Source organism: Bos taurus, chromosome 3 (genome assembly GCF_002263795.3).
Source record: "Bos taurus isolate L1 Dominette 01449 registration number 42190680 breed Hereford chromosome 3, ARS-UCD2.0, whole genome shotgun sequence".
Lineage (NCBI taxonomy): Eukaryota > Metazoa > Chordata > Mammalia > Artiodactyla > Bovidae > Bos > Bos taurus.
In genome coordinates, this window is record NC_037330.1 from 94,300,000 (window position 1) to 94,313,662 (window position 13,663).

Here is a 13,663-nt window from a genome sequence, read left to right on the forward strand (position 1 = left end):
AAGCAGGGTGACAATATACAGCCTTAACATACTCCTTTCCAGATATGAAACCAGTCTGTTGTTCCATGTCCAGTTCTAACTGTTGCTTCTTGACCTACATAAAGATTTTTTAGGAGACAGGTAAGGTGCTCTGGTATTCCCATCTCCTTCAGAATTTTCTGCAGTTTATTGTGATCCACACTGTCAAAGGCTTTGGTGTAGTCAATAAAGCAAAAGTAGATGTTTTTCTGGAACTCTCTTGCTTTTTCGATGATCCAGCGGATGTTGACAATTTGATCTCTGGTTCTGCCTTTTCTAAATCAGGTTGAACATCTGGAAGTTCACGATTCATGTACTGTTGAAGCCTGGCTTGGAGAATTTTGAGCATTACTTTGCTAGCATGTGAGATGAGTACAATTGTGCAGTAGTTTGCATTCTTTGGCATTGTCTTTCTTTGGGATTGGAATGAAAACTGACCTTTTCCAGTCCTGTGGCCACTGCTGTGTTTTCCAGATTTGCTGGCATATTGAGTGCAGCACTTTCACAGCATCATCTTTAGGATTTGAAATAACTCAACTGGAATTCCATCACCTCCACTAGCCATAAACATACTGATGCTTTCTAAGGCTTACTTGACTTTGCATTCCAGGATGTCTGGCTCTAGGTTAGTGATCACCCCATCGTGGTTATCTGGGTCTTGAAGATCTTTTTTGTATAGTTCTGTGTATTCTTGCCACCTGTTAATACCTTCTGCTTCTTTAGGTCCATACCATATCTGCCCTTTATTGTGCTCATCTTTGCATGAAATGGTCCCTTGGTATCTCTAATTTTCTTGAAGAGATCTCTAGTCTTTCTCATTCTATTGTTTTCCTCTATTTCTTTGCATTGATAGCTGAGCAATATTCAATGCTATTTAAGGCCCCCACTGTAAATTGATGGACACAGTCATTGGCCATCAGGAGATCACATTCTCCGAGACCTAGAACATTTGACATAGATAACTCATGCCATTCTAAGCTCCAGCTCCTTTTGCAGAGAGCAGGACCTGGTTCTAGTTGGCCTAGAGCTCCTGTTTCCATAGCAACAAGAGGTCCTGTAAGAGTTAAGAGATACAGGAAGTGCGGCTTTCATTTCCGGCTTGCGTCAGAGCCGCCGGCAACCCGGAAGTTGACGCGGCGCGTTTGCATATGGCCGCGTCCTGGGAAGATGCCGCTCGTGGTGTTTTGCGGGCTGCCGTACAGCGGCAAGAGCCGGCGTGTGGAGGAACTCCGCGCGGCCCTAGAAGCTGAGGGCCGCGCGGTGCAGGTGGTGGACGATGCGGCGGTGCTGGGCGCGGAGGACGCAACAGTGTATGGCGATTCAGCCCGTGAGAAGGCCTTGCGTGGGGCCCTGCGAGCGGCTGTGGAGCGGCTCCTGAGTCGCCAGGACGTGGTCATCCTCGACTCGCTGAACTACATCAAGGGCTTCCGTTACGAGCTGTACTGCCTGGCGCGGGCGGCGCGCACTCCAATCTGCCTCGTCTACTGCGTGCGACCAGGCAGTCTGAGCGGGGGACTGCGGGTGGCAGGCGCCGTGGATAATCCGAACCGGAATGTCAGTGTGAGTTGGAGACCGCGAGCTGAGGAGGGAGGGAGACCTCTGGCGGTGGGCACCGATGTTCTCGGGGAACCACAGGCAGTGGCCTCTCTAGTAAATAGGCGAGCCCAGGCAGAAGTACCTACGGAATCCGAGCCAAAGGAAATCAGGGCGGCAGATTTGCCAGCTCTCGTGGCTTCGGAATCCGAGAAATCTGCAGAGCATGCGTCTGGTGCTTTTTACCCTCCCGAACTTTTGGAGGCCCTAGCGCTGCGCTTCGAAGCTCCCGACTCTCGGAACCGCTGGGACCGACCCCTGTTCACCTTGGTGGGCTTAGAGGAACCGTTGCCCCTGGCAGAGATCAGAGCTGCCCTGTTTGAGAACCGGGCTCCTCCACCCCATCAGTCTACACAGTCCCAGCCGCTTGCCTCCGGCAGCTTTCTGCACCAGTTGGACCAGGTCACCAGCCAGGTCCTGGCAGGACTGATGGAAGCGCAGAAGAGTGCAGTTCCCGGAGACTTGCTTAAGCTTCCTGGCACCACAGAACACCTGCGGTTTACCAGGCCTTTGACCATGGCAGAACTGAGTCGCCTCCGTCGTCAGTTTATTTCCTACACAAAAATGCATACCAACAATGAGAACCTGCCTCAACTGGCCAACATGTTTCTGCAGTATCTGAGCCAGAGCCTGCACTAACCGGAGCAAGTGAGTGGGAAAACCATGGTTTCTTGTCTAACCACTACAACATTTGTTTGGGAAGAACAAAGTTCTGCAGAATATGTTGAAATGTGGTACTAGAGCTGTTGTGACTGATTCACTCATACCCTCCTGGATCCCTCTGTGCCAGGCCTTGAGTTTACAGCAAATTTGATACTAGAGAATGGAGAACTGTCTGAGGATCTATGCAGATTTCTCTAGAGGACAGAGCTTAAGTGGACAGAGCTTGCATAGATTGGGTTCTGTTTGGGCTGTCACACACCGTTGATTTCTCGCATCTGAAGTGTGAGAGAGCAGACAGGATGGATGAATTGTTTATAATAATTGTGAACTGAACATAGCACAGTTCTGCATCTGTGCCGGCCCTTTCTTCATACCACACAGTTTTTTAAGTACTGTGCCTATGTTTGGCTAGTCTCTGGCCTGGGGCCTGGGGTCACAGATGGATCCACTGGTTTCTGTCCTTGGGAAGCTTTGGTTCTAGTGGAATTGAAAGATAAAACCACTAGATTATTTCATTTAATAAAATCTTTCATAAAAAGACAGTGTGCTGGCATCTCTTTCTCTTAATGTAGCTTTATATTCTTCATATAGTTTACCTAATGTAACATTTTAGATACGTATGTATCCCTGTTATGCCTTCTATCAAAAGTACTTGCTAGTGCTCAGTGAGTCTTGATGTCTTGGTCTTAACATGGAGTCACGATCATGACAACTTCCCTAACTGGGTGCTTCATCTGCTCTTCAAGGCAAAAGCCCTTTAAGCTTGTCTTTCATTTATCTCATTAAACAAATAATAGATATGTGCTTATATTTTTGAAAGATGGTTTAGATAGTCTTTGCCCTTGAGAGATTAGTAGTAAACAGATGATTAGTTCAGTTTCTCAGTTGTGTCTGACTCTTTGCAACCCCGTGGACAGCGGCACACCAGGCTTCCCTGTCCCTCACCAACTCCAAGAGCTTACTCAAACTCATGTCCATCAAGTCGGTGATGCCATCCAACCATCTCATCCTCTGTCATCCCCTTCTCCTCCTGCCTTCAATCTTGCCCAGCATCAGGGTTTTTTCCCAGTGAGTCAGTTCTTTGTATCAGGTGGCCAAAGTATTGGAGTTTCAGCTTCAGCATTAGTCCTTCCAATGAATATTCAGGACTGATTCCTTTAGAATTGAATGGTTTGATCTCCTTGCAGTCCAAGGGACTCTGTGGTATTGGAGAAGACTTGTGTGGTCTTCTCCAACACCACAGTTCAAAAGCATCAATTCTTCACCGCTCAGCTTTCTTTATAGTCCAACTCTCACATCCATACATGACTACTGGAAAAACCATGGCTTTGACTAGATGGACTTTTGTTGGCAAAGTAATGTCTCTGCTTTTTAATGTGCTGTCTAGTTTGGTTATAGCTTTTCTTCCAAGGAGCAAGAGTCTTTTAATTTCATGGCTGCAGTCACCATATCCAGTGATTTTGGAGCCCCCCAAAATAAAATCATTCACTGTTTCCATTGTTTCCCTATCTGTTTGCCATGAAGTGATGGGACCAGATGCCATGATCTTTGTTTTTTGAATGTTGAGTTTGAAGCCAACTTTTTCACTCTCTTTTACTTCCATCAAGAGGCTCTTTAGTTCTTCTTCACTTTCTGCCATAAGGGTGGTGTCATCTGCATATGTGAGGTTATTGATATTTCTTCCGGCAGTCTTGATTCCAGTTTGTGCTTCATCCAGCCCAGCGTTCTGCATGATGTACTCTGAATATAAGTTAAATAAGCAGGGTGACAATATACAGCCTTGATATACTCCTTTCACAATTTGGAACCAGTCTGCTGTAGAGTAGTGCCTGGTACATAGTAAATACTATATGCGTTTTGGCTACCAATAATACTGTACTAGTTGTAGAATATATAGAGACAGCTAAGAGGCCCTTCCTTAGGAAGCTGTAAGGCCAGTGAGGGGAGATGAGTAAATAATAGATACAGTTCTGTGTGACAAATGCTCTGATAGTATTATACACCTGTGATGATGCGGTGACATGGGGGTGGATGATGGAAAAAGCCAGTGGCTGCCCACATAGGACCCCTCAAGGTGTTTGAGCCATGAGAATATTAGAGCTTCAGTTGGCCAAGACTGACTCAGGTGGAATATGGTGCTTATTATTTTATAAAAGTAAAAGCTTTTTCCTCCCTGATGATAAGAACAATTATACTTAATTGGGAATTCCTTGGCAGTCCAGTGGTTAAGACTTGATGCCTTCACTGTTGGGGCCCAGGTTCAGTCCCTGGTCAGGGAACTAAGATCCCACAGGTCTGCCCCCTCCAAAAAAAATTACACTTAATTGTAGAAAAATTGAAAAATACAGAAAATGTAAAATCCACAATCCCATTATCTAGAGATAACTTCTATTATGTTTTGAAACATTTCCTTTTAGACTATTTTCTACATGTTTGTATAATTGAAACTATAGGTAATATTTTGGGGGGCTCCACAAACACTGTGAACAGTGACTGCAGCGATGAAATTAAATGATGCTTGCTCCTTGGAAGGAAAGCTGTGACAAACCTAGACAGCTTATTAAAAAGCAGAGACATCACTTTGCTGACAAGGGTCCACAGTCAAAACTATAATTTTTCCAGTAGTCATGTATGGATGTGAGAGTTGGACTGTAAAGAAGGCTGATGCTTTTGAATTGTGGTGTTGGAGAAGACTCTTGAGAGTCCCTTGGACAGCAAGATCGTCAAACCCGTCAATCCTAAAGGAAATCAGTCCTAAATACTCATTGTTAGGATTGATGCTGAAACTGGAGCCCCAATATTTTGGCTACTTGATGCGAAGAGTCAGCTCACTAGAAAAGACCGTGATGCTGGAAAAGACTGAGGACAGGAGGAGAAGGGGGCGACAGGATGAGGTGGTTGGATAGCATCATCAACTCAATGAACGTGATTTTGAGAAAACTCTAGGAGATGAAGGACAGGGAAGCCTGGTGTGCTGCAGTTCATGGTGTTGCAAAGATTTGGACATGACTTAGCAACCAAACAACAACACAGATAATAATTTTATGTTCTAGTTTTTACTTTAACAATGTACCAATGAAAAGTTTTGTTACCATTTCAGTGGTTATATAACCATAACATTTGAAAATGTAATTTTTTTTTTTTAATCTCTTCTCCATAGCTTTAAAGCCCAAATTTGTACAATTTACTGGAACATCAGAACTTAGCAATAATTTTGTTATAATAGTCCACTATTATTGACTATATTGTCTTAAATTTCTTTTTATTGAAATTACGTTATATGAACATCCTTGTACGTTAATCTTTGTCTTCAATGGTTGGTCATTTTATTAGAGTGCATTTCAAAAAGTGGAATTACTAGTTTATAATTTGTTTGTTTTGTTTTTAAGTGGATTGCCCCTGATGGTGATTATCCATAAGTCCTGGTGTGGAGCTTGCAAAGGTAGGTGGAAATGATCAGACCTCAGATGTGTTCTCTAAATGTTAACATTTCTGACTTTGGCTCAGCACTGTTTATTGCTTGTAGGAGTACCAAAGAAATACATGGAACAGATTCTCTGCCCTCAAGAAATTTACAGTAGTATTTGCAAGGGATTGAAGGATGTGGCAATTAAGATATGGTTATATAGAGTATGGGATTAAGTGCTACAGTAGTTGTATGAACAGTTGTATATACAAAAAGAGATATGAGGAGTGGTTAGCAAAGTCTTCCTGGAGGAGGTGGGAACTGAATTAGTAAGGTTCTCTTACTACGCAGCATGTGTTCTCTCTGTTACATCACCCTGCAGCTTCCCAGGCAGATTTCTTCTTTTGTTTGGTATGCTACACTTAATAAAATCTTTTTGGAAAAAGTATAAAATTAGTATATACCATTAGTTTAGTAATACATGTGCATTAATGGTAGAGTATTGTTCCTCTCTTGTCTTTATTATATCTGTTCTTAAGTAGATGTTATTGAAATATGTAAAAAAGCAAATAGTGGTAATTTTTTCATCAGTGTTCATTATCTGTATTTTATAAATGAGATGAAAGTTTCAGAGAAATGAAGTCAATCACTTAAGGATACACAGCTATGCAAGTCAATGGCAGAAGCAGGACCAGAATTCAGGTGTCCTGATTTCTGGGTCTTAAGATTAGAAAAACTGTCAGTTACATGAATCATCTCAGCAAATTAAGGTTTGGATATGTCAATGATTTTTTTTCTGTTGCTTCCCACCCCCAGCTTTAAAGCCCAAATTTGCAGAATCTACAGAAATTTCAGAACTTTCCCATAATTTTGTTATGGTAAATCTTGAGGTAAGAATTCCAGAGCTTCTTTCTGCTGTGATTTTAAGTCTTCACTGTTACAGAATTAACATCATTGATGGTATAAAATCTTACTCAGCAGAGTTGTCTACTTGTATGTATGTGTTTTTCTTCTGAACTCTAATACTAAGGCTTGTATCAGATATTGTAGAACCATCCAGCCCCCATTTGTGGGAGGAAGTAGGAGAAGAAAGATTGGTTAAAATGACTAACTTTTAAGATTCTTTCGTTTTTAGTTTGTGATTATGTCATGGTTTTACATCCTTGTATAATTAAAGATGTAGTCATACATGCAGGCCACAATTCCCTGAAAAATAGGATTGAGTTGAAATCCTACTCTGTGCTGGGCTTATATGTACAGCCTCCTTTTTCTTGGTTAGATATCTTTTATGTTCTTCACATTGGCCAGAGGTCTTAGAATCCCAAGTCAGAATATCAGACCTTGGAGTTAGAAGGGATTTTTAGACCATTGATACCATTCCCATTTTACACATTGAGTATCTTAGACCTGAAGGAGTCAGGTGATTTAGTCAAGATCACAGAGCCAAGTAAGTGATAAGAATAGGTACTGTGATTTACTTGTGCTGCCTCTTAGGCTATACTCTTCAAATGTGGGATTCTTGGATGTTCTCTGATGATCCTCCTAGCCCTATGTTTCTGTAAATGATGTTTATTTGAACATAGGACTGGAAATCTGAACACATTAACAGTTAATGTTGAGGTAGCTAAGGGAGTGCTTATAAAGCTGGTAGATAGGGGCTTCCCTGGTGGCTAAGTGGTAAGGAATCCACCTGCCAATGCAGGAGACACAGGTCGATCCCTGATCCAGGAAGATCCTATATGCTGCAGAGCAACTAAGCCCATGCAACACAACTACTGAGCCTGTACTCTAGAGCCCAGGAATCAAAACTTCTGAGCCCATGTGCCACAACTAGTGAAACCCAGACGCTCTTGAGTCTGTGCTCTGCAACAAGAGAAGCCACCACAGTGAGACGCCTGTGCACCGCAGCTAGAGAATAGCCCCTGCTCACCATAATTTCAGAAAAACCCATGCAGCAGTGAAGATCCAGCATAGCCGAAAATAAATAAATAACTTAAAAAATAAAGCTAGTAGATAGCCTGAATGCTAACACGTATAACTTCTGAAGTGGGAATCACACCATAAATGACAAGGTTAAAAATAAATAAATAATTTTTAAAAATAAAAAATAAAGCTAGTAGATAGCCTGAATGCTAACACATATAACTTCTGAAATGGGAATCACACCATAAATGACAAAGTTACTATTGATTCCTGTCTATCTGAACTCCTCACCATTTTCTATGGTAACTTAGAATCACCACTCAAAGAAAACACAAATGTGTTCAATGAGCATTCCCCAGCTTGAGAGATTTCTTAAAAAGAAAGCTAGCTATGTGGTCATGTCTCCTGGGAGGACTGTAACTTCACAATTGTACTAAAATGTCAATCTTATCAATTCATGCATTCAAGAAAAACTGTGTAAGTCAGTAATGTAGGTATTGCGAATAAGCAATGAACAAAACAGACAAATTTCTTTGCTGGCATTAAATTACATATGAGGACTTGAATGTGGGGAGGCAGACAAATAAATATGTCAGATGGTGGTAAATGCTGTGGCTAAAATGAAGAATGGAGGGGACAGTTTGCAGTTTTAATTAGGTGGTTAGGAAAGAAGGTGGCATTTGAGCAAAGATTTGAAGCAGAAAAGGGAGTGAGCCACCTGGATGAAGGGGGGTGTATGTCCAGGCAGAGGGTAAGAACAAGTGCAAACGCCTGAGTGGGGAGCGTGCCTGGCTTGTTTAATGACAGCAACAGCAGGCAGCTTAGTGTGGCTGGGAGAAACTAAACAAGGGGTGGGATGTGACGTCAGAGAAGTGCCCAGGTAGAGGTCATGTAAGGGCCTCTCAGGCCACTTCAAGGACTTACCCGGAGTGGGAGGGGAAGCCACTGGAAGGCTTTGAGGAGAGAAGGAACATGATCTGACTTGAGGTTTACACTTAATAGGATGAAGAGGAGCCCAAAGATGAAGATTTCAGCCCCGATGGGGGTTATATTCCACGAATCCTGTTCCTGGGTAAGGTGAAATGTCTTAATCTGGGGATCCTTGGTACAGAAGGAGAGAGAAGTGCATCAAGGCACTGACTCCACCTGTTGCTACTGCTAAGTCGCTTCAGTCGTGTCCGACTCTGTGTGACCCCATAGATGGCAGCCCACGAGGGTCCCGTTCCTGGGATTCTCCAGGCAAGAACACTGGAGTGGGTTGCCATTTCCTTCTCCAATGCATGAAAGTGAAAAGTGAAAGTGAAGTCGCTCAGTCGTGTCCGACTCCTAGCGACCCCGTGGACTGCAGCCCACCAGGCTCCTCCGTCCATGGGATTTTCCAGGCAAGAGTACTGGAGTGGGTCGCCAGTGACTCTACCTAGTGAAATTATATTGTTATGGCTAAAAACAAAAGCCATTTTCAAAAGAGAGTGATGGATTCTAAATGCCAGAGCCTCAGGTCTGAAGGAAAACTTTTCCCATTAACTAGCTGCTTTTGTAACAAACAATAAAACAACCTCCCGGCGCCCCCGTCCAAACTAACTGCTTTTGTGAGCAATGGGAGAGTACTGATCATTTATTTATTCATTTGGCAATCATCTGTGCATCAACCGCAAGTTAAGCACTGTCAGCCACAAGTTAGGCACTACAGGAACCGAGAGAAGCCGTAGTTCCCACCCTTGCCCGGTAGCACAGCTGAGACAATGGGATACTGTAACCAGACAAATATCTTTTCAGAAACAATTTCCTGGGAGATATTTAATGATCACCTTGTCTTTGATCAGCATTCTGCTAGATTCTATGGGGAATACAAATAAAAATATAGGATCCCACTATCATCAAGCAGAAAAGGAACATGCCAGAAAGATGAAACAGCATATTGGCATGGTTGAGAGTGGGGGTGGGTTGTGTTCAGGGAATTCCAAGGGATTCATTTTGATTGCCATGTAAAACACAGCGGGTAGGGTGGTAAGATAATGGGCTGCAAAGGTCTCATTTTCCAGAAGCCCTAGTATATCATATAATGCTTGAAGTACCTGTCTGTTGTAGTTATTGCAACCCCTGTGCCATTTTGTCTACAATAGATCCCAGTGGCAAAGTGCGTCCTGAAATCATCAATGAGAATGGAAACCCCAGCTACAAGTATTTCTACATCAGTGCTGAGCAAGGTATGGTTATGTTGAGAGAGAAGAGGGAGGTTTGCTGCTAGGTTTAACTAGAATGAACCACATGCAAGATTTGATGGGAAACTATTTCAGCATGTTAGGTAAGCGTCTTCTGCATGTAGCTTTTGGCTAGATGCTATGTAGGATATAGAAGAAAGAGAAGAGCAAGCCCCTCCTCTAGCTTCTTACAATCCAGTAGGAAGCTAACTGACCCATAGGAAACTGGAGAACTGAGGCTTCCAGAAACAGTCGCTTGCCCTTGGACTCACAGTTAATAAGTCACAGAGCCAGGATTTCAGTCTACAACTTAGTTTTTTTCCACTGCACTAAAACTATTCTTGTAAGAATTCAAAGGTAGGGGAAAGCTGTTAGATGATCAATTCTGAAAGGTATCATAGATAGTAAATTAACTTGATCTAGATATGAAGAGGACATTTCAAGCTAAGGAAGCAAGGGAAAAGCGTGTCAGGTGTAGCCTGACATGGAGAGTGCATGAGTCATGCTAGAGGGGATGATAACTGGATTGAGTCTTGCAGAATGAGACCTAACCAGCAGAGGGATGTGCAAAGCATTATTTAAGGCAGAGGGAACAGCATCAGCACAAACATGTGAGGGAAGATTGAAATCATAAGTCAGTCATGCTTTTTTGTTCTCTAATCCTGAGTGCAACCATTCTAGAGGCAGAAGTTGGAATTCATGCCACATACTGTCACTGTTTTCCTTCTGAATTCTCCCTGCCATCTGTAAAAGAGGGTTATTTCTAAGTTGCCATGCTGCCAGTTTGTTGATCATTTTATGTTTTGAGACCTCAGCACTCATTTCTCAGAATAGGGAGAAGAAAGATCTGGAGAGGTTATCCTCTCCTTCCCATGGGTAAGGAGAATGTTACCTTCCCTACCCAAAAGCAGATCCCTGGAGGCTGGTATTAGAGGGAAGTTTTCCACATGGAGAAGGGCAACTGAACTTTAGGTCCCCAACTCTTGACCCTTGAAATTCACCTTCCTTTTAGAATTTCATGCAGTTACCCCTGCCATCTTGACATGGGCATCATCCTTTAATATATTAGTCCAGATATAGACACAGAACCCTTACCTGAATTCCCCATGGCTCAGCTGACATGAAGCTGAAATATTCAAACTTGACTTTACTAAATGCTTGGGTAAAACTAAAGGGGTGTAACAAACTTTACTACCTGGTATGCTTTCTGAGATCCACAGATTGTGGCTGCCATTGTACAGGGAGCCTGTACCCAGCTTCCCTCTTTGATTCCTGAGATAGACAAGAAGACTCATCTGTCTACCCAGGGCTTGCCTTCTAGGTTTCTCTTTTGCCTGAGAACTTGACTTCTTCCATACATAATTGGTACTGGACATGACCACCTCTTTCCGTGAAGAACCATCCTCCCTCTTAAGCACACATACTTGCTCACATATCGGTGTAGCCTCCACAGAAAATGAAATAAATGCAGCATTCATCCTGAACAGGTGATGGAGATGATAGAAAGATGCTTTCTATTCCCTTAGTGTCGTGATATTTTCAGCTTATGACAGGGGTTCAATTCTAATCCTGGAGGGTAAGCCAAAGTAACTGCTAAATAACATTTTTGTAGGACCTCATAGTTTACAAAGGACATTTATTATTCATTCTCTCATTTAATTTTTATAATCTGCTTGAAGTTAGTAACATCACCTTATTTATAGATGAGAAAACAAATTCAAGAGACTTTCCTGGGCTAAAATCCAGAATTAGATCTTAAATCCAGATCCTGTGCTCCTCTTACATTTCTCCTAAAACATAAAATTATGTGTTGGTTGTCAAATATGAAAGACCTGCTTCATACTTTTCTCCTCAATGTTTATTTCACAGTTGTTCAGGGGATGAAGGAAGCTCAGGAAAGGCTGACGGGTGATGCCTTCAGAGAGAAACATCTGGAAGATGAGTTGTAACATGAATGCACCCCTTCTTTCCTCAAAGTTATTGTTCTGGAAGAAAGCAGCAGGGAAGGGAATACTGAGGAATCAGAACAATTGAATGGATCGGAAAACCTTGCTCCTTCCCACATGGGAAGGGCCCCTCTCACTGTTAGAAGAGTTCTGCTGCCAGAAACTGGTCTCCATGTTTGTGATCCAGCAGAGTGTGGCAGACTTCCTGGTCCTGTCCCCTCTCACCTAAATATCTCTTTGTCATTGAAGGTAAAGAATGACACCTTTTGACATAAAACTTGAGCCATTTGGAGATTTACTCCTCACACTGCAGTATTTGAATCTTTCCATTTCCTCCTGCTTAACTCACCTTGGTGGTGAAAAGAGACCAGAAGCATCTTTTCTATAATGTTAAAAATTGCGGAAAGAACTTATCATTTAAGACAAAAATTCTAAATGTAAAGCCGTAATTCTGCCCCACCAAGGAGCTCAGCCTGTCTCTTCTTTTTCTCCTGGGAATAATCTTGGGCTTCTTCCTGAATGCCTGCAACTTCCTTCCTCTTCTCTGGCTTGGCTTCCCTGTCTGCGCGCATGTGTGTGCAGGAATGGCTGTGTGCTCTGGACTGGCCCCAGCTGGAAGCATGCTTTCTTTGCCCCCGTTAACTGTTGAAGAAACCTTCTAGCCCTAGATGGAGCCATTTTTGTCAAGTCGTCAACTGTATTTTTGTACTGGGATTAACAACAAAAAAAGAAAAAATATTAATTGTTCCATTAAACTTTAATAAAACTTTAAAAGGAAATGTGTTGTGATGGCCTTTTTCTTACTGGGGAATGGAGGGAGAGCACTTCAGGAAGAAAACTAACCTTGAGGGTTTAATCCAAGAGCTCTATCTAGGACTGTTCCCACACCTGCATCTCCCACATGCTAATGGACATCAGAGCTTGTCTCTTCTACTTTTCAAATATCCAAATTCCCTCCATCCTCACTGTCACTGTTTTGTACAGGACAGGCCTTTTCTACTTCCTATTTACTGTTACAGCCTGTGACTTGACTACTTGCCTCCAATATTCTCTCCTGTCATCCATCCTCCTTAACTTCCCCCAGAGTAATCTTTCTAAAACACAGATGTTACCATGTCACTCCCCTGCTTAAAGCCTTCCTGCCTCCTTCAAGAAAATAATATTAACATTAGAAAATATCGGGGCCTGCCTGCATCGGAGTCTGCATTTGCTGCTCCGTTTGCCTGGGCCACTCTTCCCTGTGCTATCTACAGGCTTTGCTCCATCATTTCTCATTAAAGCTTCACTGACTTTATTAATAGTAACAGCCTACCCTCCCCCATACTCTCTTTTTCTTTACCCTGTATATTATTTCAACAGTATAAAAAGAGGGATCTTATAAGATATCACCTCCACTGGAACACTGAGTGATGGAGGCACTGTTCATAACTATGCTGAAGTTACAAGTTCATTCTCTACCTCTTTCTTTGAGAATGTAAGCTGCAGGAAGGCAAGCACTTCATCAGTATTATTCGGAGTATATGACAAGATTCTTGAAATGTCTGACACAAAGGAGATATTTAGTAAATAAATATTAAATGAATAAATCAGAGAATTAAAAAAAACGGCAACCCACTCCAGTATTCTTGCCTGGAAAAATCCCACAGATTTTGGCGGGCTACACGGGTCACAAAAGAGACAAGACTTAGTGACTGAGCAGGCAAGCACACAGCATTGTTGTAACAAGCCTGCCTGAAAGGTTAACTGACTTTCTGAGAGAATATAGCTTAGTTTGATTTACTGTTTTTTAAAATATGTCTTTACTTGGCTGTGTCAAGTGTTAGCTGTGGGACGAGGGATCCTCACTGCACCATGTTGGATCTTTGCTTGCAGCATTCAGGCTTTGTTGCTCTGTAGCATGTGAGCTCTTAGTT

General features: G+C 42.6%; 2 protein-coding genes across 2 annotated transcripts in view; both read left to right on the forward strand.

The window, feature by feature from the left end:
- Window positions 1–12,526, forward strand: part of TXNDC12 (thioredoxin domain containing 12) — a 33,642-nt gene extending 21,116 nt beyond the window's left edge. The window contains exons 3-7 of the mRNA NM_001015536.1: window positions 5,664–5,716; window positions 6,497–6,570; window positions 8,606–8,675; window positions 9,727–9,810; window positions 11,674–12,526. Coding sequence (NP_001015536.1) covers window positions 5,664–5,716; window positions 6,497–6,570; window positions 8,606–8,675; window positions 9,727–9,810; window positions 11,674–11,753 — 361 coding nt within the window. The 3' untranslated portion in view covers window positions 11,754–12,526. The remainder of the gene's footprint in view (window positions 1–5,663; window positions 5,717–6,496; window positions 6,571–8,605; window positions 8,676–9,726; window positions 9,811–11,673) is intronic.
- On the forward strand, window positions 1,169–2,812 carry KTI12 (KTI12 chromatin associated homolog). Its single transcript, NM_001080737.1, has one exon. It carries the CDS (start codon window positions 1,186–1,188, stop codon window positions 2,248–2,250), a length of 1,065 nt encoding a protein of 354 aa, NP_001074206.1. The 5' UTR covers window positions 1,169–1,185; the 3' UTR covers window positions 2,251–2,812.
- Window positions 12,527–13,663: the final 1,137 nt, after the last annotated feature.